At 40.6% G+C, this 22,681-nt stretch overlaps 1 protein-coding gene and 1 pseudogene across 1 annotated transcript; one reads left to right on the top strand and one right to left on the bottom strand.

Moving 5' to 3' along the window:
• Positions 1-4,002: 4,002 nt before the first annotated feature.
• Positions 4,003-7,137, bottom strand: LOC148583679 (uncharacterized). Its single transcript, XM_088510754.1, has 5 exons — positions 6,562-7,137; positions 5,489-5,707; positions 5,077-5,437; positions 4,673-4,785; positions 4,003-4,359 (listed from the first exon to the last, which is right to left on the bottom strand). The coding sequence occupies exons 1-5, from the start codon at positions 7,135-7,137 to the stop codon at positions 4,003-4,005; spliced, it is 1,626 nt and encodes a 541-aa protein (XP_088366880.1).
• A 7,287-nt stretch (positions 7,138-14,424) lies between these two features.
• LOC148583678 (uncharacterized) lies at positions 14,425-19,179 on the top strand (annotated as a pseudogene).
• Positions 19,180-22,681: the final 3,502 nt, after the last annotated feature.

Genomic DNA, 22,681 nt, shown 5'->3' with positions numbered 1-22,681 from the left:
CACCACGATCCGCACACCAATGGTTAACCATATTTAATTCTAGCAATTCTTTATATGCATGTTATAAATTAAACAAGGAAACATATGAAAATAAATTCATGCAATCAACGGAATAGCATAACCCATCTTTGGTTGGCACGGATCGTCTACCTAAATTACACTAAACTATGGTGTAGTACGATCCGTCTTTCCTAGGTATGGTCTATCTAACCCTATTGATTACATTCCAATTAAGAACCATTTTATAATCATCATTCTTATAATCATAGAAAATAAGAATGATTTGAGCTCAATAATAGTAAAATAATTTCTATGACAAGATAATAATTTTACTAATATTGAATTGGAATTAAAGAACAATTGCATTTAATGGGAAGAGCAGAAATCAATTGTAGCAATCCTCATAGTTATACAATCAACATGCATAAATAGAAAAACTAGAAATTAAATACAATCAAACCATTGTGCTTGGAAAGGGTTACATCAATACCCCACAATTTGGGTTTAGCTGCTCATGATCTTCTAGACTTCACAGACAATTTACTGAAATTTTAGCTCTAAGAGGCGGTGTGTCTGTTTACAATGTTTAGAGCCCTATTTATAGGGATTTGGAAAACCCTAAAACCCTAGAAATCCTTAGAAAATCAGGAGTCAGTCTCCCAGTCCAATTGGGAGACTGAAAACCAAGCCCAAGCTAGAAAAGGATTCTTGCTGTGCACTATACGCCTGTGCGCTCGATCCGAGATTATGTGCGCACGAGCGCAGGCATGTGCTCGATCCTTGGCCGCAGACGCTCGAGCGCAGGTGCGCTCGATCCCAAGGGTACTGCGATCGATCCTAGCTCCAGAATGCTCAATTTGTTGCCCTTTTAAGCCCAATTTCCAATGGTTTGTCACATAAGACCTAAAACACAAAAAAAAAAAAAAAAAACAAAATCAAACAAATAACAATGCTAAGGAATTAACATATGTAAATTAAGGGGCTTGAATGTGCAACATTCAGCGCTTATCATACCCCCCAACTTACATATTGCTAGTCCCTTAGCAATACAAAACTGAATATAAACTGAAAACAAAAAGATAAATCCAGCTTTCGTGGGATGTACGGTTGCATTTAGCATACGCAACAAGCCTTTTAAACCCCTAGGAATTCTCTAGAGGATGAGTGAAGTCTTGTGAGGGTTTTCCAGGAATGATACCCACAAACATTTTCTAACCATGTAATTCCTAATAATGCAATCTCATGACCATCATGGTTCTCAGTCATTAACAGGCTTAATAAAACAAACACCATCTTCACAATTTCAGGAAATTACAACTTAGCTTCAATCATGGCAATTATGAGATATTACACAATTCAATTAGTGTATGTGAACTCAACACATAGTCAAGGGATTTCAAAACTAATCTCAATCATGCATGGATTAATACTCAAAATTCACTAGACTCCCCATCGGATAAAACAACCAAGGCAACAATTTCCTCTTTTTTTTTTTTTTTTTTTTTATTTGTTTTTTTAGCTCACTTAGCTCCCTTAAGCTTTCTGATTGACCCATTTATCAAGTGTTAGGCCAATGACTCCCAAACCTGATGGTTTTAGGGCATTAGGTGTAAAGACACCCCTAAGGACTTACTAACTCGGGTCAAAAAGGCTACAAAACTAAGCTACTTTTCTTTTACTTTTCTTTTTTTCTCCTTTTTTTTCAATCAAACCAAACTTCTCACTTTTTGACGCGAACACTCACTGCTTAATGAGGCAAGAGGTCCGATTACTTGGTGGAAAGTTTTAAATGATTTTTTTTTTTTTTTTTTTTTTTTTAATTTTGAATTTTGCCAAGGTCATTTTCTCAATAAGTTACCCAATTTATTCTAAATATTTATACCAGACAGTATTGATTCTAGATTTTATGCCCCATAGACTACATACTGGTGTGCATGTGAAAATTAAATTGAAACAAGTAATATTTCATGCTGCCAATGAAAGTAACACAATTTTAATTCCTTAAGCAAGTGATCATGTGTTTGTCATGTTAAGCCCATCAATGAATGTCAAATCACAATAAGAAAATCAATTGCATGCTCAGAACTAACATGTAGGCCCACACCCCCCCAACTTAAAATGCACAATGTCCTCAGTGTGTGGAAAACAACAATAAAACAATGCAAGGGATAAAGACACCTAACATGTCACTGTGGCGTAGAAGAAGATGCCCCGGTAGCAGGTGGCAGCCGTGCTAAAATGGCGCGCAGCAGCTCTTGATGGGCTTCAAACCGTTCATCTGCTCGGCTCCTGTCCTCCGCCCTCTCGGTCGCAAGCTCAGATCAGAGCTCCTGCGGTTCTTTTTGGAGGGACTCATACTGTGACATGGTGATAGTAACAGTCGGCGCCGCTCCCGCTCTGTTGACCGGTTCATCTGCATGTGGCTTATTGTGTACAGGCCCATCAGCTTCCCGAATGACCTCAGCTGCTGCAGGCTCCCGACGGCGTGTCGGCATGTGGGAATAACTCTGGTTCCACTAGATCAGGCCAAACTGGGGGTGTGCAGAGATCGGCCCATCAGCGGCTGTACCCTCAATGCCGCGGATGTGGGTGAGGAGAAAAGGAAATGGAAGCCCCCATGAAGACGAGCCCTGAGTGCGTCTCACAATCACCCCGTCCCAAAACTTGTGTATCTGATCCCAAATAAGCTGGGGGATGGAAATCCAAAAGCCTCTCTGAAAGGCGTAGAGGGCCGCAAGGAAGGGGCCGCGCCTCTGAGTCTTGTGTCCAAAGGGACACATGTTCCGCTGCAAGACGAAGTCCACGAACCATAGGCGGGAAGGCAGCAGGACCTTGTTTGTGCAGTTGCGGAGGTCGTCGGTGTAACAGCCGCGACAGATATCGTTCACAATATATTGCAGTGTGAGGTCGGATGGCAGGTCTGAATACCGAGGAGAACCATCCCGAGCCAAAATGTCCGACGGGCAAGTATGCGAACATTGCAAAGCAGTAGCAATGTCGTCGGGTGTCAGCTCAATGTCCATGCCCGCCACTGCTGAAGAAAGGAGGCCCGGCCGAGTACAGTCGAAGGTAAGGTGGGCATAAAATTCCCGGACCAGCCCTTCGTAAGCGATGGGGCTGACTGGTTGGAACAGGGCAGTAAGGCCGCGGCGTTGACATTCTTTGACCGCCCACTTTGTTTCTTGGAGGCTGCGGAAAACGGTGTCGACGGCAAACGAGGTCTCCAAGATCAGCTTTCGTTGCTTCCCACGGCGTGGTAGCGGCTGGGATGGGGCCTCGGGGGTGGTATCCCGAGTAGGGGAAGAGCGGGATGTGGAAGCAGTGGCCAGAAGCATGGCTGTGCTTCGTTGAGGCAATTTCTCAAACACTTGGTGGGCGCCTCAAAATGAAGGTGGTAGATAACCACCCTACACGGCTGACCAACCCCCTGCAAAATAAGAAAATACCAACACAGAGCAGTCTGTGTACCCACGGACTGCGATTTCCACAATAAAAAAATGAAAGAAAATTGGGGCTCGGTGGGGATTTTAGGGAAAAGGGGAATGGGGAAGAAAAAATGGGCCAGGGAAGGAGAAAGAGAATGGGGAAATGTTGGTGGTGGTGGCTTGTGGTTGTGCGGCGGCCGTAGGGGGTACGGCGGTGGTAAGGTGACGTGTGGTGGTGGTCGGAGGTGGGTGGGTGTGCGCAGTGGTTGCAGTGGTGGGGAAGAGAGAGTGCGTGGGGGATGCGGCACTTGGAGGGGGGAATTGGGGAAAAGAAAGGGGGAAGGGGTGTGACCTAAAAAGGTCACGTGAGACCCCTGAACGAGTGCGCTCGAGCGGCACTAGCGTGCGCTCAATCGCACTAGCACAGAGAGGGAAAGTGCGCTCGAGCGCATTCGTGCAAGTGTGTGCTAGGTGTAGAGCATCTGCGCTCGATCCCACGTAGCATGGGCTCGAGCATAGGCCCATGGTCTGGGATCGAGCGCACAGTGGGTGCGCTTGAGCCCAGGGTGTCAGTGCCCTAATCAGAAAAATAGACGGGATCCGTCAAATAGACGGATTCCACGTCTGTACCTGGCTTGAAGTGCTGGATGCAGGGCTTCAACCTTTGACCATTGACCTTGAACAGAGTGCCATCCTTTGGGTCCCGCAGCTCAACGGCGCCATGGGGTGACACCGAGGTGACTATGAAGGGACCATCCCATCTGGAGCAGAGCTTTCCAGGGAAAAGCCCGAGTTTGGAATTGAAGAGCCATACTTTCTGGTCCACTACAAACGTCTTGGGCAAGATATATTTGTCATGAAAAGCCTTAGTCCGCTCTTTGTAAAGACGAGCACTATCATATGCATCTCGTCGCAACTCCTCCAACTCTGTCAACTAAAGTGTCCGGTGGGGACCGGCAGCTTGCATGTCGAAATTGAACTGCTTGAATGCCCACATAGCCTTGTGTTCTAATTCCACAGGGAGGTGACATGCATTGCCATATACCAGTCTATAGGGAGACATTCCAATGGGAGTTTTGTAAGCTGTGCGGTAGGCCCATAATGCATCATTGAGGCGCAAGGACCAATCCTTTCGGTTTGGCCTAACCGTCTTCTCCAGAATATGCTTAATTTCCCATTTAGAAACTTCCACTTGGCCACTTGTTTGAGGATGGTAGGGAGTGGCGACCTTATGTGTGACGGAGTACTTGAGAAGTACCAAATCGGCTAAAAACGTTGGCCTGGAGGAACTTCAACACAACCTTGTGATCATTTGTCTTTATTGCAATGGCTTCTACCCACATAGAGACATAGTCCACTCCTACCAAAATATACTCATACCAACAAGACGGGGGGAAGGGTCCCATGAAGTCGATACCCTAGACATCAAAAATCTCGACAATAAGGATGGGGTTCAATGGCATCATGTCCCTCCGAGACATAGCTCCTAGGCGTTGACATCTCTCGCAAGCTCGACAGAAGTCATAGGCATCTCTGAACAAGGTGGGCCATGTGAATCCGCATTGTAGAACCTTGGCTGCTGTCTTCTTGGCACTGAAGTGTCCTCCACAAGCTAGAGAATGACAAAAGGTAAGAATGCTGGAAAATTCACTCTTAGGGACACAACGTCGGATGATCTGATCAGCACAATACTTGAACAACTCTGGATCTTCCCAATAATAGAACCGAACATGCTTGAAGAAGCGGTCCTTATCTTGCTTAGACCAATGAGACGGAATCCGACCTGTAGCTAGATAATTGACAATGTCGGCATACCACGGCGGATTTCTCGGAGTAATTTCCAATAGTTGCTCATCTAGGAAAGTGTCATGAACGGGAACCGGCTGGGGTGTCTCAAATAAAATTCGTGACAAATGGTTAGCAACAACATTTTCAATGCCCTTCTTGTCCCGAATCTCAATATCAAATTCTTGCAGAAGTAGTATCCAGTGGATCAACCGAGGCTTTGTTTCCTTCTTGGCCAGCAAATGTCGCAGAGCAGCATGATCAGAAAAAATTATAACCTTTGATCCCAGAAGATATGAGCGGAATTTATCCAGAGCAAAGACCACCGCTAGCAATTCTTTCTCGGTGGTTGTGTAATTGACTTGAGCATCCATTAGAGGCTTGCTAGCATAATAAATGACATGGGGAAGCTTGCCTACCCGTTGTCCAAAAACTGCACCCACAGCATAGTCAGACGCATCGCACATGATTTCAAATGGCAAGGACCAGTCAGGAGGCTACAAGATGGGAGCAGAAGATAACAGAGACCGAAGCTTCTGGAATGCCTCGTGACATGCTTCATCAAAGTGAAAAGGGGCGTCCTTAGCAAGCAAGTTCCATAAGGGCCTTGAAATTTTACTGAAGTCTTTAATGAAGCGGCGGTAGAAGCCGGCATGCCCTAGGAAGGAACGGATCTGCTTCACTGAAGTGGGTGGTGGTAGATTTTCAATGAGCTCAACCTTGGCCTGGTCCACCTCAATACCTCTTTTGGACACTATATGGCCCAAAACTATACCTTCCTGCACCATGAAGTGGCTCTTCTCCCAGCTTAAAATCAGATTAGTTTCTTTGCAACGTTGAAGCACAAGTGACAAATTATAGAGACATGTATCAAACGAAGATCCAAAAACAGAAAAATCATCCATAAATACCTCCAAAAATTTCTCCACCATCTCTAGAATGTGGCAGGTGCATTGCATAAGCCGAAGGGCATGCGTCGGTAAGCAAAGGTGCCGAATGGACATGTGAACGTCGTCTTTTCTTGGTCTTGGGGATCAACTGCAACCTGATTATACCCAAAATAGCCATCTAAGAAGCAGTAGTAGCTCTGGCCAGCAAGACACTCGAAAATTTGATCAATGAATGGGAGCAGGAAGTGATCCTTCCGAGTATGGGAATTGAGCTTCCGGTAGTCAATGCAGACACACCATCCAGTGGTTGTGCGCTGTGGAACCAACTCTCCAGCAGAATTCTCCACGACAGTGATACCGGATTTCTTTGGAACTACTTGAGTGGGGCTCACCCATTTGCTATCTGAGATAGGGTAGATGATGCCTGCATCAAGTAACTTGACTATCTCTTTCATCACTACCTTTTTCGTGTTGGGATTCAACCGGCGCTGTGCTTCACGGGAAGGTCGGGCATCTTCTTCTAAATGGATCCGGTGCATATAGATAGAGGGGTCGATGCCTTTCAAATCTGCCACGGTCCATCCAATGGCCTCTTTATGCTCCTTTAAAATTGCTAGCAGACTGTCCTCTTGGTCCTTTTGAAGATCGGAAGCAAGGATGACCGGCAGAGTGTTGTTAGATCCGAGAAATACATACTTAAGCTTTTCTAGCAGGGGCTTCAACTCAAGTTTTGGTGGAGACAGTAGAGAAGGAATAGGAGGAGTGCTTGATGTCATAGGTAGGGGCTCATTTACTACTCTCCATGGGTGGGAATCTGCACTAGCTGCTGTTTCGAGCAAATCATGGACCTTTTGAATGTATTGGTCAGTGTTGAATTCTTCAAAGTTGAAGTAATTCAGGTAGGCTTCCACTAGATCCTTAGTCAGGAGACTGGGTAGTGAGTCTTCGACATATTCTTCAATGCTGTCCACAAAGAAACACTCACTCTGATCAGGAGCATGCTGAAATGCAGCAAAGATATTCAACCAAACCTTCATATTGCCAAGATCTCCATGACTCCAGTTCGACAGTTGATACAGGCATTCGCTGTGGCTAAGAAGGGACGCCCAAGAATGACAGGAACTAGCTTCTCAGGATTGGGCACAGGCTCGGTATCGAGCACTATAAAGTCAACTGGGAAGAAAAATTTATCCACGTGGATGATCACATCTTCTACAATCCCTCTAGGCTTCTTAATTGACCGATCAGCTAGTTGCAGAATTACTGTGGTGGGCTTCAACTCCCCTAGGCCGAGCTGCTGATACACTGAATATGGTAGTAAATTCACACCCGCTCCCAGATCTAAGAGTGCCTTATCAATCTCTCTTTTTTCGATGATACATGAAATTGTAGGAGCCTCAGGGTCCTTGAACTTAGGAGGAGTGTTGTGCTTAATCAGGGAACTCACTTGCTCAGTCAAAAGAACTTTCTTGGGGATGTTGTGTCTGGTCTTCCGCTTTTGAGTACACAAGTCTTTAAGGAACTTGGCATAGGCAGGCACTTGTGCAATGGCATCAAGAACGGGAAGATTGATTTTTACCTATTTGAACATCTCCATCATTCCTTGTATTTTCTCTCTTTGTTTCCCAAAGTGAGAAGGTGCCTTGAGATGTTCTGGGAAAGGGGCCGATGGCTCATATGGGGTCTCTAGAGTGGATGCTGCTGATGACGAAGCCTCATTGCTCACTTGCTTGCTTTTATCATTCTGTAAATTCTATGCAACCTCCGTGTGTTCATCCTTTTTCTCCTCCACATGGTTGTCAACTATTCTGCCGCTTCTCAAGGTGGTGATGGCTTGAACTTGCTAATGGTATGAAGTGCCCTCATCTACCATGTAGTGCCCCATAGGGTTTACCACTGGCTGACTTGGAAGCTTTCCTTCGTCTCTTCTGGTGATGGTGTTGGCAAGTTGTCCGACTTGAGCTTCTAGCTTGGCAATGGATTGGGAATGTGAGTTGATATTTCCTCTTGAGATTTGACCGACTGCTTTATCTCGCTGGTCAGCTCATTCGTTGCTTTTATCATCCGATCCTCAAAACTAAACTCCGAGGGAGACTAGTAGTGCTGCTGTGGAGGCCGGTAAGTGGAATGAGGATGGTAGGGCTGTCTGTTGGATTGAACTTGATTATGTGGCCCTAGGGCTGAGTTGCCTGAACTTGAATTCTTCCATGAGAAATTGGGATGATTTCTCCACCCGGGGTTGCAGGTATTGGAGTACGGATCATTACCCGGTCTGGAGAAAAATGCATTAACCTGCTCTTTAGCAATGTCAGTATAATTTCCAGTAACAGGGCAGTTATTTACATGATGCATAGGATTGGAACAGAATGAGCATGCTTCAGTGTGTGTGTGCGAGCAGCATTAGGAGCAAAACCAGCAGTCAACAGAACTTGATCTAGCTTCTTGGTGATAGCCTCAACTACTTGGTTGGCCATGTTTGGGGAATGGTCGGCTTCATACAAACTCTCCGTCTTGAGTGCTTTAGGTGCTGGTGCCCTTCGTCTGGCGGAAACCTGCTGAAGAGAATTGTTACTCAAGTTTTCAAACATAGACCATGCTTCATCTTCGCTTTTCAACATGAATGTCCCCCCCACATGATGCATCCACCATTTTTCTATTGGACTCGGTCAGGCCATCATAAAAATATTGCGCTAGCTGCCATTTTGGGACAGCGTGGTGTGGATATGATCTAAGCAGGCTCTGTAATCTATCCCAAGTCACATGGAAATCTTCTCCCTCATATTGGGAGAAGGTAGTGATGGCTCTCCTAGTATCATTGGTCATTCCTATAGGAAAGTACTTCTTAAGAAATTCTTGTTGCAATTGAGCCCAAGAAGTAATAGAGTTAGGTGTTAAGGATTGGAACCAATGTTTTGCTATTTCCTTGAGGGAGAAAGGAAAAAGACGCATCCTTAGGGCGTCCTCAGTGAATCCATTCATTTTAGTGGTATCACAAATTGCTTCGAAATCACTGAGGAAGTCGTAAGGATTTTCAGTGCTAAGCCCTAGGAAAGAAGGTAAACTTCGTATAGTGCTGGGCTTAATTTCATAATGGGTTGCCATAATTTCTGGCAACCGGAGACATGTGGGAGTAGTGTAAGTGGTAGGAAGATAGTGATCTTGCAATGCTACGTGGTTACCGTCCCCCATGGTCTCAGTGGAACGCTCTTCTTGCAAATTAGAGTTCTTTTGGGATCTAATTTGTCTAAGGGTGCGTTCAATTTCAAGGTCGCAAGAAATTAATGGGAAAGACAAAGAACGACAACCTCTCATAAACTAAACAGAATTAAAAAAAAAAAAAAAAAAAAACACGGCCTTAGATAGCACTCAGGGTTCTGGATGCAAGCCGCTGCAAGTGCGCTCGAGCGTACTTCTGCAGATGGGTGCGAGCGCACGAGGAAAGGCTCGAGCGCTGCTAGCCTGGTGCTTGCTGGAGTGCGTCCGTGCGCTCAATTGCAGTCACAGAGAAGGCAGCTACAGACCTGTTCGCAAATTCTAAAATAAAACAAAAACAAAACACAAACAGAATTAAAATTAGCAGAAAAATAAATTATTAAGCTAAAATCAATCCTTAAATTTTGACAACAAAACCGTTAAGCAGTCCCCGGCAACGGCGCCAAAAATTGATGTGGTATTTTTGTGTCCAAAAATATCAATAATAAAAATTACCACTCGCAATAGTACGAATCCTGTAGGATAGGGCTATATTGACGGTGTCGAACCTCAAGGACTGCAGGGGTTTAATTATCCAAATTAAAATATCAAAGTTAACTTAATTAAAAGAGAGTGATTTCTTTGTGTGAATTTAAAGTGCATAAAATAAACGGAAAATAAAGGAAGTAAATATATGAGAGAGAGAGAGTAGGGTATTGATTTCACCACGATCCGCACACCAATGGTTAACCATATTTAATTCTAGCAATTCTGTATATGCATGTTATAAATTAAACAAGGAAACATATGAAAATAAATTCATGCAATCAATGGAATAGCATAACCCATCTTTGGTTGGCACGGATCGTCTACCTAAATTACACTAAACTAGGGTGTAGTACGATCCGTCTTTCCTAGGTATGGTCTATCTAACTCTATTGATTACATGCCAATTAAGAACCATTGTATAACCATCATTCTTATAATCATAGAAAATAAGAATGATTTGAGCTCAATAATAGTAAAAGAATTTCTAAGACAAGATAATAATTTTACTAATATTGAATTGGAATTAAAGAACAATTGCATTTAATATGAAGAGCAGAAATCAATTGTAGCAATCCTCATAGTTATACAATCAACATGCATAAATAGAAAAACTAGAAATTAAATACAATCAAACTATTGTGCTTGGAAAGGGTTACATCAATACCCCACAATTTGGATTTAGCTGCTCATCATCTTCTAGACTTCACAGACAATTTACTGAAGTTTTAGCTCTAAGAGGCAGTGTGTCTATTTACAATGTTTAGAGCCCTATTTATAGGGATTTGGAAAACCCTAAAACCCTAGAAATCCTTAGAAAATCGGCAGTCAGTCTCCCAGTCCAATTGGGAGATTGAAAACCAAGCCCAAGCTGGAAAAGGATTCTTGTCGTGCACTGTACGCCCGTGTGCGCTTGATCCGAGATTATGTGCGCTCGAGCTTAGCTTTTGTGCGCACGAGCGCAGGCATGCGCTCGATCCTTGGCCGCAGACGCTCGAGCACAGGTGCGCTCGATCCCAAGGGTACTGCGATTGATCCTAGCTCCAGAATGCTCAATTTGTTGTCCTTTGAAGCCCAATTTCCAATGGTTTGCCACATAAGACCTGAAACACAAAAACAAAACAAAATCAAACAAATAACAATGCTAAGGAATTAACATATGTAAACTAAGTGGCTTGAATGTGCAACATTCGGCACTTATCATATGTAACATTGGGTTTGGGGGAGCTGCAACCAACCTCAATCATGTTACAATTGGGAGACAGAAGCATTAGATTACCGAGAGGTATCTTGGGGGATGTTCTAGTTAAGGTAGATTGATTTATCTTACCTGTTGATTTTATTGTGTTAGATATGGAAGAATCTCCTATGCGTTTGCCCTTTCCTATTATCTTGGGAAGACCCTTTATGAGAACAGTAGATACTAAAATTTGTGTTAAAAAGGGTAGTGTAAGTATGAAGGTGAATGGAGAGAAAATAGAGTTCAAAATTTTTGATGCATTGGAATTACCCCAAGATAACATGGATTGTTTTAATGTCTGTCTAATTCGAGATGCTGTTAAGAAAGTCTTTTAGGTCCATCATATTGATCAACCCCAATTTGTAGACATTTGGAGTCACCCTGTGGTTGAAAAATTTTATTCTCTTTGGTCTAAGAGAATAAAAGATTGGAACTTCAAATTTAGACCGCAGTGAAAGAAGTACAGTCTGGCTAAAAATGTTAAACTTAGCGCTTATGGGGAGGCAATCCCATATCATATCCTTTTTGTTTTTTCTGCTGGTTTTTCATTTCATCTTTTTTGTTGTTTATTTTTTGTTTCTTTTGGTTTTCCTTTGTTATTTTAGTAGTTTGTTTTTCAGGGTACAAGTGTGCTTGCATTCAAGTTTGGGGGTATGCTACGAGCCATACCTATTCCAATCAGTTTTCTCATCTTCCGGATATGATCTTTCCATTTTTCTCTATACATTGAGGACAATGTCTAATTCACGTTTGGGGGTATGGAAGACACACACTCACACTTTGTACAAAAATTTTGAGAAAAAAAAAATGCATACTCATGTTTTCTTGAGATTTTGGTTGATCTGAAAAATTATGATTTGATTTTCATTGGCAAGCTTAAAATTTTGAACACATGATCTGATGATAGAATTCTAAGTCTGGTTATTTACTTTAGGCATTTGAGAATTCACTTTTTTGATTTTAAATTGCCACAAACACATTAGCACAGAGTTTGTGAGGTATGACATGTGAATCTGATTGTGTATGTTTTCAATGTCTTGGGTAAATCTATGTGACTTGTTGGATGAATTCTTTAGTATATAAAAAAGGAAAAAAATAATTGATCATTGTGAGATTTTCACTAAGTAACTAGACATCTTGCCTCATTAAGCAATGAGTGTTCACGTCAAACGGTGAGAATTTTGATTTGGTTAAAGTCATGGCTAGTTTGGTTTCGTAGCCTTTTTGGCTCGAGTTAGTAAGTCCTTAGGGGTGTCTTTACACCTGATGCTCTAAAATCATTAAGTTTGGGAGTTATTGGATTAACACTCGTTACATGGGTCAATTAGAAAGCTTAAGGAATGGGGACCTTAGTGAACTTTGACATATTGAGACATTGCACATTAGAAGTAATTTGGAAGTCTCATAATTATGTGTTAGTTCATTTTACACTAAATTGAACTTGTGATGCCTTAGCCTGTCTTTTGCAAGTGTTTAGGCTGTAAACTTCCAATTCATTGAGAAGATGGAGTTTATCGTTTTAAGCTTGTTAATGAATTAAAATCATGGTTTTAAGTGATACTTTGATCTTTTGATCGACATGAAGTTTGCAAAATGTTTGTGGGTAACATTTTGGTTAAGTCGTTACGAGACTTCACTCATCCTACTAGCGATGCCCAGGGGTTTAAAATGCTAGTTGCATACGCTAAAAGCAATCGTACATCCCATGAAAGAAGGATTTATGTTATTGCTTTTCTGTTTTCATTTATTTTTAGTTTCGTATTGCTAAGGGACTAGAATATGTAAGTTTGGGGGTGTGATAAGTGCTAAAATACATATTTTAGCCTATTAATTTACATTTTTTAATCACTTAGTCGTGTTATTATGTGTTATTTTACTTCATTTTTTTGTGTTTTTTGAAGAAAATGAAGCGTTTCTGGAAAGATTCGGGCTTAAAGCACACTTTGAGAAGAACTAGAAGATATGGTTAAGCTTAACCAATCATAATAGAGGACCTATATGATGTGGTTAAGTTTAATCAAATCAAGGAAATGATTAAATCAGAATTTCTCTAATTGGAGTCAAAGTCGGATTAGATTCAAATTTGGATTCGGCATATGTCTCAGTATTTTGACCATAACTTTCTACTCAAGTATCGGATTGAGGTGTTACTAGCGGGATTGGAAAGCCAACTTAAAATGCTACAAATCATTATGAAATAGGATTTTCCTAATCCGGACGTTTGATATGCCCATATCATCCCACAATATAAGAACACAAATCTGGACGAATCCTATTCCGATTTGTACTTAGGTTATCTTTATCCAAATTGGACTAGGAGATAAACCTCCGAATTTCTTAGGATTACTAGGGCTTCTAGGACTCTCCTAAGCTCTATAAATAGGCCTCTGAGCATTGAGAAAAATACACAATTCCAGAGAGAAGAATTAGAGCTACTTCCAAGAGTCGTTTTCGGTTTCTTCTCTCTCTATTCTTTTTAGTTTTATTTAAATTATGTGTAGTTAAACCTTTTGTTAGGGGCTAGATTGAAGCCCTAATCATGTCTTTTTAGGATTTTAATATTGGCTCCTTTGTTGCAATTATATTTTGGTATATTTAAATTGGTTATTTTCTAGTTAATTAAATTCTTCATATGAATGTGCCTGATCATCATATTCATGTGTTTGGATGTGTTATTTAAATCAATTTGGATGACCGAGTCTTGGGCTTAATAAAGTGACAAAAGAATCTCATCACGGGTTCTTGGGGTAGTCAACATGGAAAACCGGGAGTAGATACCATGCCCTAGGCTTCATGTGTTTGTTAATTGCCATAGATATATGCTTCCCTAAAGAATAACTTAGTAGATACCATGCTAAATCGTTTGGAGAAGAAAAGAATTATAGTAGATATCATGCCTAATTTGTTTCTTAGGGAGATCAATAGCTTAAAAAGTAGATACCATGCCCTTGGGTTGGCAAACATTAAATATACTTGTATAATTGGAACATTAACATATTGTTATCTTAATTAGTCTGATTTGTGGTGGATATCAAAACCCTAACCCTTTAATTATTCTTATCTTCTTTCAAATCTTTCAATTCATGACAATTCAAAGATATTTAATTTGGAAAATCAATTCTAAACAATTCACAATCCTCTTGGAAATGATCTCGTACTTGCTGTCGTTTTGATCTTGTTCACTTATGAGTAAAACGTACCCAGTATTCGCCTATTAATTTAGGTGGGTATTTGGCACAACATCAGCTAGATTGAAAGGGCTTTATTGGATCTGGACGCAAGAGTGAATCTCTTGCCCGATTCAGTCTACTTACAATTGGGGTTAGGAGAATTGAAGCCCACATCGATGACACTCCAATTGGCTGACAGGTCGGTGAAGATACCAAGGGGAATAATTGAGGACGTGTTGACTAAGGTCAATAAGCTTTATTTCCCTTTGGATTTCATTGTGCTAGACACAGAACCTATTCAGAATGTTGGGATTCAAATACCGGTAATTTTAGGGTGACCATTCTTAGCTACAGCTAATGCCCTGATCAATTGTAGGACGGGGGTGATGAAGATCTCCTTTGGAAACATGGCAGTGGAGCTGAATATTTTTAATATCAGCAAGCAGCCACTGGAATATTATGAGGTCAAAAATGTATGCTTGATATAGGAGATCATTGAGGAGACTGTTAGTGAATCAAGCATTGAAAACCCCCTGGAAGCATGCTTTGCTCAATTTGGAGATGATTTAGACTTAGACAAGTTACTTGAGCAAGCAGATGCAATTTTGGAGTCTGCTCTAGTGATGAGCAGTAAGAATGGGGAGACAGTAGTACTAGAGCCCCCCAAGAAGGAACTTAAGCCTTTACCGGACACTCTTAAGTATAAGTTCCTCGGTCCGCAGATTCTTTGCCTGCGATTATAGCTTCAGATTTGGTTGGTGCTCAAGAGGAGAAGTTATTAGACGCTTTAAGAGAGCACAAGGAAGCTATCGGCTGGACTATTGATGATATTAAGGGAATCAACCCCTCAGTGGTGATGTGCAAGATACATCTGGAGGAGAATGCCAAGCCATCGAGGGAGCCACAAAGGAGGCTGAACCCAGCTATGCAAGAAGTTATGAGAGCAGAAGTGATTTAAGTTGTTAGATGCCGGTATCATATATCCAATTTCTGATAGTAAGTGGGTGAGCTCGATTCATGTTGTGCCCAAGCGGGCTGGATTGACTGTAGTTAAGAACAAGGATAACGAGTTAGTCCCAACTTGAATTTAGTTAGGATGGCGAGTATGCAAAGACTACCACAAGCTTAATGCCACCATAAGGAAGGACCATTTTCCACTCCCATTCATTGATCAGATGGTGGAGCACTTAGCTGGGCATGAGTACTACTATTTCTTGGATGGTTATTCTGGATATAATCAGGTTCCTTTTCACCCCAAAGATCAGGAGAAGACTACATTCACCTGTCCTTTTGGGACGTTCGCCTACTATTGCAAGCCTTTTGGGTTATGCAATGCACCTTCCACTTTAGCAATGCATGATCAGCATCTTCTCTGACATGGTAGAACATTTCCTTGAGATTTTCATGGACGATTTCTCAGTCTTCGGTTCATCTTTAGAGGAGCGTCTACACCGCCTCACTCTTGTCTTAGTGCGGTGCAAAGAAAAGAACCTGGTGCTCAATTGGGAGAAATGCCATTTTATGGTAATGCAAGGTATTGTACTGGGGCACGTCATCTCTCATCGTGGGATTGAGGTTGACACAGCGAAGGTGGATCTGATTTCCAACCTTCCACCCCCACTACAATGAAAGACATCCATTCTTTTTCTAGGCCATGCATGATTCTACAGGCGATTCATCCAAGATTTCAACAAGATCGCCAGGCCCCTGTTCAAGTTGATGGTGAAAGAGACCCCATTTATATTTGATGAGGACTGTAAGCAAGCATTCAAGGCTCTGAAGAAAATTCTAACGTCCACACCCAGATTCAGCCATCCCATTAGGGTGTGCCATTTGAGATCATGTGTGACGCTTCGGACTATGCTGTTGGAGTTGTTTTGGGGCAGCGTGTTAATAAACTCTCCCATGTCATCTACTATGCGAGCAGGACACTCAACGACGTAAAACTCAACTACTCCACTACTGAAAAGGAGTTGCTTGTAGTTGTTTTTGCGTTGGACAAGTTTAGATCCTACTTGTTAGGATCTAAAGTCATTATCTACTCGGATCACGCGGCATTGAAGTATCTTTTCTCCAAAAAAAGATGCTAAATCTCGTCTCATCCGGTGGATTTTGCTGCTGAGAGTTCGGCATAAAGATCCAGGATAAGAAGAGTTCCGAAAATGTGGTGGCAGATCATTTGTCTAGGTTGACTGTAGATTTCACCGAAGACGCCATTCCCATTTTTGAGACCTTTCCTGATGAGCAATTGATGCACATTGCTCATAATTCACACCATGGTTTGCTGATATAATGAACTATCTTGTCACCGGCCAAATAACTTTGCATTGTGGGCGACAAGATAAGTCTAAATTGTTGGTCACGGTGAAGTACTTTTGCTGGGACAATCCTTATCTGTTCAAGTATTGTCCCGATTAGATCATTAGGAGGTGTATTCCTAAGCATGACCAATCCAATGTCATCTCCTTTTGTCATGATCATGCCTATGGAGGCTATTTCAGTGCTCGAAAGACTATTACAAAGATTTTGTAGTGTGAATTTTATTGGCCTACCCTTTTCTGAGACTCTCATACATAATGTACCGCTTGTGAGTGTTGCCAGAAGCTAGGGAGTATTTCGAGATGGAATATGATGCCCCTTAACCCCATTTTGATTGTTGAGATTTTTGATGTGTGGGGCATTGATTTTATGGGACCTTTCCCAAACTCTTTTGGCTACCTTTACATTCTTGTTGCAGTGAACTATGTGTCGAAATGAGTGGAGGGTGTTGCATGCAAGACCAATGACCACAGACTTGTGATCCAGTTTTTGAAGGACAATATCTTTGCTCGTTTTGGTACTCCTCGAGCTATCATAAGTGATGGGGGCAAGCATTTTTGCAACAAATATTTTGAGCAGTTGATGAAGAAGTATTTGATCACACACATGGTTGCCACCCCATATCACCCACAGACAAGTGGACAAGTGAAAATTTCAAATCGAGAGATCAAACATATTTTGGAGAAGACTGTGAATCCCTCAAGAAAAGATTGGTCTTTCCGATTGAATGATTGTTGTTCCACAATTACCCACATAAATTAATAGGCAAATAACTGGATGTTTTAGCCGCAAGTGCACGAGGTCAACATAGTAGTATAGTGTGCAAATACGGGGTCATTCCCACGAGGACTGCTGAATCTTGTCTAAATTAAATTCCCAAAGTAAAATAAAACAAAGATTAGAATTGAATTGATAATGATAAAAAGGTAGGGCTTTGATATCCACCACTAATTATATTAAGTTAATATATCAATATGCCAATGTTTTGATCAAGTTATATCTATCTAATGTTTGTACACCTAAGGACATGGGTGTATACTCCTTAAGTTATAGATTTCCCTAAGCAACGAGTTAGGCATGGGTGTATACTCTAACTCTTTTCTTTCCTAAAGGATTTAGCATGGTATATACTAAGTTGTTCTTTAGAAAAGCATATGTTCTATGGAAATCGACAAACACATGAGGCCTAGGGCATGGATGTACACTCCCGGTTCCCAATGTTGATTAACCCAAGAATCGCGGTGTGGATTCTTTTGTTACTTATGTTAAACCCAAGACTTGGTCATCCAAATTGATTTAACTAACTAGTCCATACCACATGCACATGTTGATCAGGCACACACATATGAGGAATTCATGAAACTAGGTATTAACCAAGTTAGATATCATAACAAGATCATCACAAAGGCGCCAATATTGAATATTAACAAAACAAAACTAGGGCTTCAATCTAGCCCTACTAAATAATTTAGCTACACATAAAATTGATGTTAAACATCTTCATAAAATAAAATAAAAGAAAAGAATAAACCCGAGACTTGAACTTGAAGAGATCCTATTCTTCTCCTTTTCAAAGCCCCCCATTCTAGAGGCTTTAGGGTCTATTTATAGGCTTTAAAAGCCCTTGACAAACTAGTAAACCTAGGAATTTCGTAGGGTTTCAAAACCTATTACAATCAGGAGTTGGAAAACCCTAATATGGAAAGAAAGACACTCTAGCCGCCACTTGATATGTCTCCTGCGCACAGGTGCAATCGATCACAGCCCGTGTGCGCTCAATCACAGGTCTGCAATCGATCCTCTTTTGTTATACGCTCAATCACAGGTCTTCCATGGCCTGCTTCATGCAGTATCTTCTCTGGTACTGCACTCGATCGCAGGGAACCTGTGATCGATCGCAGTGTCAGGGGGCTCCCATTTTTCCCTTCTTCTCTCTTTGAGCCCAAATCTTCCTGACTTACTTCATTTTCTTCCAAAAGCCTACAAAAGTATGAAAAACACAAAAAGGAATTAAAATAACCTAATTAACTAAAACCAAAGGATTAAAACATGCAAGTTAAAGGCTGAAAATATGAATATTTTAGCACTTAACAATGATGCAATGTGGGCATACCGTACAGTGTTCAAGACTCCAATTGGCATGTCGCCATATCATATACGGAAAAGCATGTCACCTTCCGGTGGAGTTGGAGCATAGAGCATACTGGGCCATCAAGAAGCTGAATTTCAATCTTACAAAAGCTGGCTCACAGAGAAAGCTCCAACTCAATGAATTAGAGGAGCTAAGGAATGATGCATATGACTTTGCAATGTTGTGTAAGGCACAAATGAAGAAGGCTCATGACCAGAGCATTTTGAGACGATCCTTTGAACCTGGTCAGAAAGTTCTTCTTTACAATTCAAGTCTGCGTCTTTTCCCAGGCAAGTTGAAATCTCAATGGACAGGCTCATTTATTATTCGGTTAGTTTTTCCTCATGGGGCTATTGAGATTGAGGATCCAAATAATGGAAATACATTCAAGGTGAATGGACAAAGGATGAAACCATTCTTGGAATTGAAGAGTCTAGAGATTGAGACAACATTGTTGGAGGATCCTAGTTATCTAGAGTGATTGTCATCTAATGTGGAGAGTCTGGCTGAAGACTGTAAACTTAACGCTTGTGGGAGGCAACCCTCGTTCTTTTTATTCCTTGTCATTTGATTTTTTTTCTTTGTTTTGTTGTTGTTGTGTTTTTCAGGACAAGTGTCTTACATTCAAGTTTGGGGGACGTTCTCTTACGTTACGCCAGATGTGTGCCACCCATTCGGTATTGTATTTCTAGCCACATTAGGGACAATGTTTCATTTTAGTTTGGGGGTGGGAAAGGCATTACTGTCAATTTCGTGTTATTTTTTGTTTATTGTCCATTTCTTGTTATTTCATATATATATATTGGTATGTTGTTGATTATGCATGAGTTACGCTATGATTGTGGTTTGCATTTCATTGGCTTGTTTAACATCTTGAACACAACGTGTCATTAGAAATCTGAGTCGTTTGACTCATTTTTTATTTAGAGAGACTTCATATGTTTGAGTTGATCATCACAAGCACATTAGCATAGAGTCTGTGAGGTATGCGATTTGATTTGATTAGTGTGTATCTTAAAATTTGTAGGATGAATTGTTGATGAATAAATTTGGCTTGAAAAAAAAAAAAAAATCAACATCATTTTGAGTTTCTCATTGAGTAACCGGACCTCTTGCCTCATTAAGCATTGAGTATTCGCGTAAAAATATGTGAAATTCAAAATTGGTTGATTGTATGGCTAGTTTAGCTTCGTAGCCTCTTTGAATTGAGTCATTAAGCCCTTAGGAATTTTTTACATCTAATGCCCTAAAACCATTTGGTTTGGGAGTTACTGGCCCAACACTCGTTACATAGGTCAATTAGAAAGCTTAAGGGAGTTGAGCATTGAACAACCTAAACATAAAAAAATAATAATAAAAAAAAAAATGAAGCACATCTTGACTTAAGCCTTGGTTGTTTTCATCTTATAGAATTCCTATCAATTTTTAGGTACACATAAACTTTGAGTAGATTGAAGCCTCATGACTCTATCTTATTTTGCACTTAATGGAGCATGCGTTGTCTCAAATTTCCATCTATGAGTGAATTGATTTTGGATGTTCTGATGATGTGATTGTGGTTTTTATTTTGTTAAGCATGCTTATGAGTAAGAACCATGTGTTTGCGTGGAAATGTTTGTGGGTATCATTGATGTTAAACCCTCACGAGACTTCGCTCATCCTCTAGGGATGCCTAGGGATTTAAAAGGCTTGTTGCATATGCTAAATGCAATCATCTCTCCCATGACAGCGGATTTATGTTTCATGTTTTGATTTTGTTTTTCATTTTGTTTTGTTAAGGGACTAGCAAAATGTAAGTTTGGGGGTATTTGATGAGTGCCAAATATTGCATATTTTGACCTATTAATTTGCATTTGCTAAGCCTTTAGATTTATTATTTTCTAATGTTTTGTTAGTTTTGGTGTTTTGATGTTTTGCAGGTTGCTAAGGGAAAACTGTGGTATTATAGTGAAAGATGCAAAGAAAGTGGAAAAGTGCATTTTCAGGAAGTTGGATCGAGTGCTAGTCAGTATGCTCGAGCGCACCCTCGCCTACGCCCAAACATGCAACGCCCATACGTTGAGCCACAGAAGACCTGAAGCACGCCTGAGTATGCTCGAGCGCACCTAGTGTACGATCGAGCGCACTCAACTGACGTGGCAGTGCCAAAACCAATGTTTTTTATTATAAATACCATTCTTTTCTTGGGGAACGCACCAAGCGATCCCTGATCATTTTATTTTTTGACATTTTGATGTTTTTTGAGCTCTGAACTCGATTCCCTTTGTAAGTTTACTAGTTTTCAGGATTTCAAGTCTAATTCGATGTTTGTAGTCATGAGAGGCTAGAACCTTCAACGAAGGTTGAAGATGAAGCCTCGCCATTGATTAGCAATTACATTCTCGTCATTTTGTTCGTACAATTCCGATTTTAATATATTCAATGTTCTATTTCAATTCAGTTATAAGATTAAATGCTTTTAATTGATTGTTTGATTATTAGTTGATTAAATATTGGATATTCGATGTGTTTAATCTGATGGATACATCAAATGATTCAATTTAAATTGGATATTCATCATGATTCATAAATCAAACGGATACGTTGAATGATTTCATTTGAATTGGGTATTCGTTGTGATTTATACATGGATGGATTCATTGAATGTTTCAATATGTATTTTTTATAAAACATAGAACATTGCATAGGGCTTTATGGTCTATTGGTTGTATGAGCAAAATATGAGAATGTGTGCTTAGATTTGGTGAGGTGAATTCTGAAACCTAAGTTTTTTTTTTTTTAATCATTTGCTTTTAATCAATTTCATTTAGTTTATCTTTTTGCACGACCAAATCACACAAAATTTGGAACTAGGTTAAAATAGGATTAATTTAGATAGAAATTTATTTCACAACGCAATTTCCTACGGATTCGACCTTGCACTTGCATATTCTATATTGCAAACGATTCGTGTACTTGGGAGTATTTTTAAAACTCACAACATCCACCATACCGGAAACTGAACCAACAAAGATGTAAAGAATTAAGTGGCCGTATCCTTAGCTTTAATTCTGTTACAGAATATTTCATAGAGGAATCATAAGTCAACGTTAAGTCAATGAGATTAACTGTTTAGTCAAAATTATTTATTGGAGTACAGTCATAATTATTTATTGAAATTAATTGTGATCAAAATATTGTTGCGTAATAAATGTCAAGGAGACATTATTATGAACATATTTAAGCTAGTAATATTTTTTTCATTTAGGTCCCTCACCAAGTTGATGTTATTTAACCATAATAAGGCTTTCTTATTTATTAGGTTAAATGCTTTATTCATTTAAAACATGGGTAGAGAGATATGATGCAATTGGGCTTGTGATAAAACCTAGAGGCCCAATGAACATAAGTGGAACACATAAGGACAAAGAAAATTCTTTTGGCCTATGTGTTGGAGACAAGGAGAAAGGCCTGGGGTAAAACCCAGGCCCAATTCCCAAGGATGGGAATGCATGGCCCAACAAGTATTCATGTGAGTTTGTACTCACCCAAGTCGAGCGTTTGGTCATTACCCAGTGGATCAAAATTTGGTCAATGAATGTTCGGTGGTCCCCCCACGAATGTTTGGTGTACTATTACCCAATGGTTCTAGGGTTCCAGACCAAATGTTCGGTGGCCCTCCTATGAGCGTTCGGCCGAAACACAAAATCCCAAAATCTTACTTCCAACGAACCCTAATGAACCAAGAAATCTTGCTAACCCTCCAACTAAGCTAAACATAGCCTAGCAATTACCCAAGGCACTACAGCACTTGTTGTAGGAAGATGCTATGTGGGACCTATTGGAATTATGCCGTAAATCCCAATGATTTTATATATCTATGGTGACATTCAAATGTTTGTTATGAATATAAATGTTATATTGTTAACTGCAAAAAAATTCATATTTTAAGCCCTTAACTTATATTTGTTAATTCGTTAGTTTTGTTAGTATATGCTATTTTA

This window comes from Corylus avellana, chromosome 9 (genome assembly GCF_965113065.1).
Source record: "Corylus avellana chromosome 9, dhCorAvel1.hap1.2, whole genome shotgun sequence".
Lineage (NCBI taxonomy): Eukaryota > Viridiplantae > Streptophyta > Magnoliopsida > Fagales > Betulaceae > Corylus > Corylus avellana.
This window is presented reverse-complemented; position numbering and strand designations above follow the sequence as displayed.

Coding starts and splice junctions, on each gene's coding strand:
- LOC148583679 (XM_088510754.1), bottom strand. CDS start 7,137: ATGAAGGTTTGGTTGAATATCTTTGCTGCATTTCAGCATGCTCCTGAT. Junction 5,438..5,488: donor CATATCTTCTGGGATCAAAG/GTTATAATTTTT, acceptor CTGGCCAAGAAG/GAAACAAAGCCTCGGTTGAT. Junction 4,786..5,076: donor CCGACGTTGTGTCCCTAAGA/GTGAATTTTCCA, acceptor ATATTTTGGTAG/GAGTGGACTATGTCTCTATG.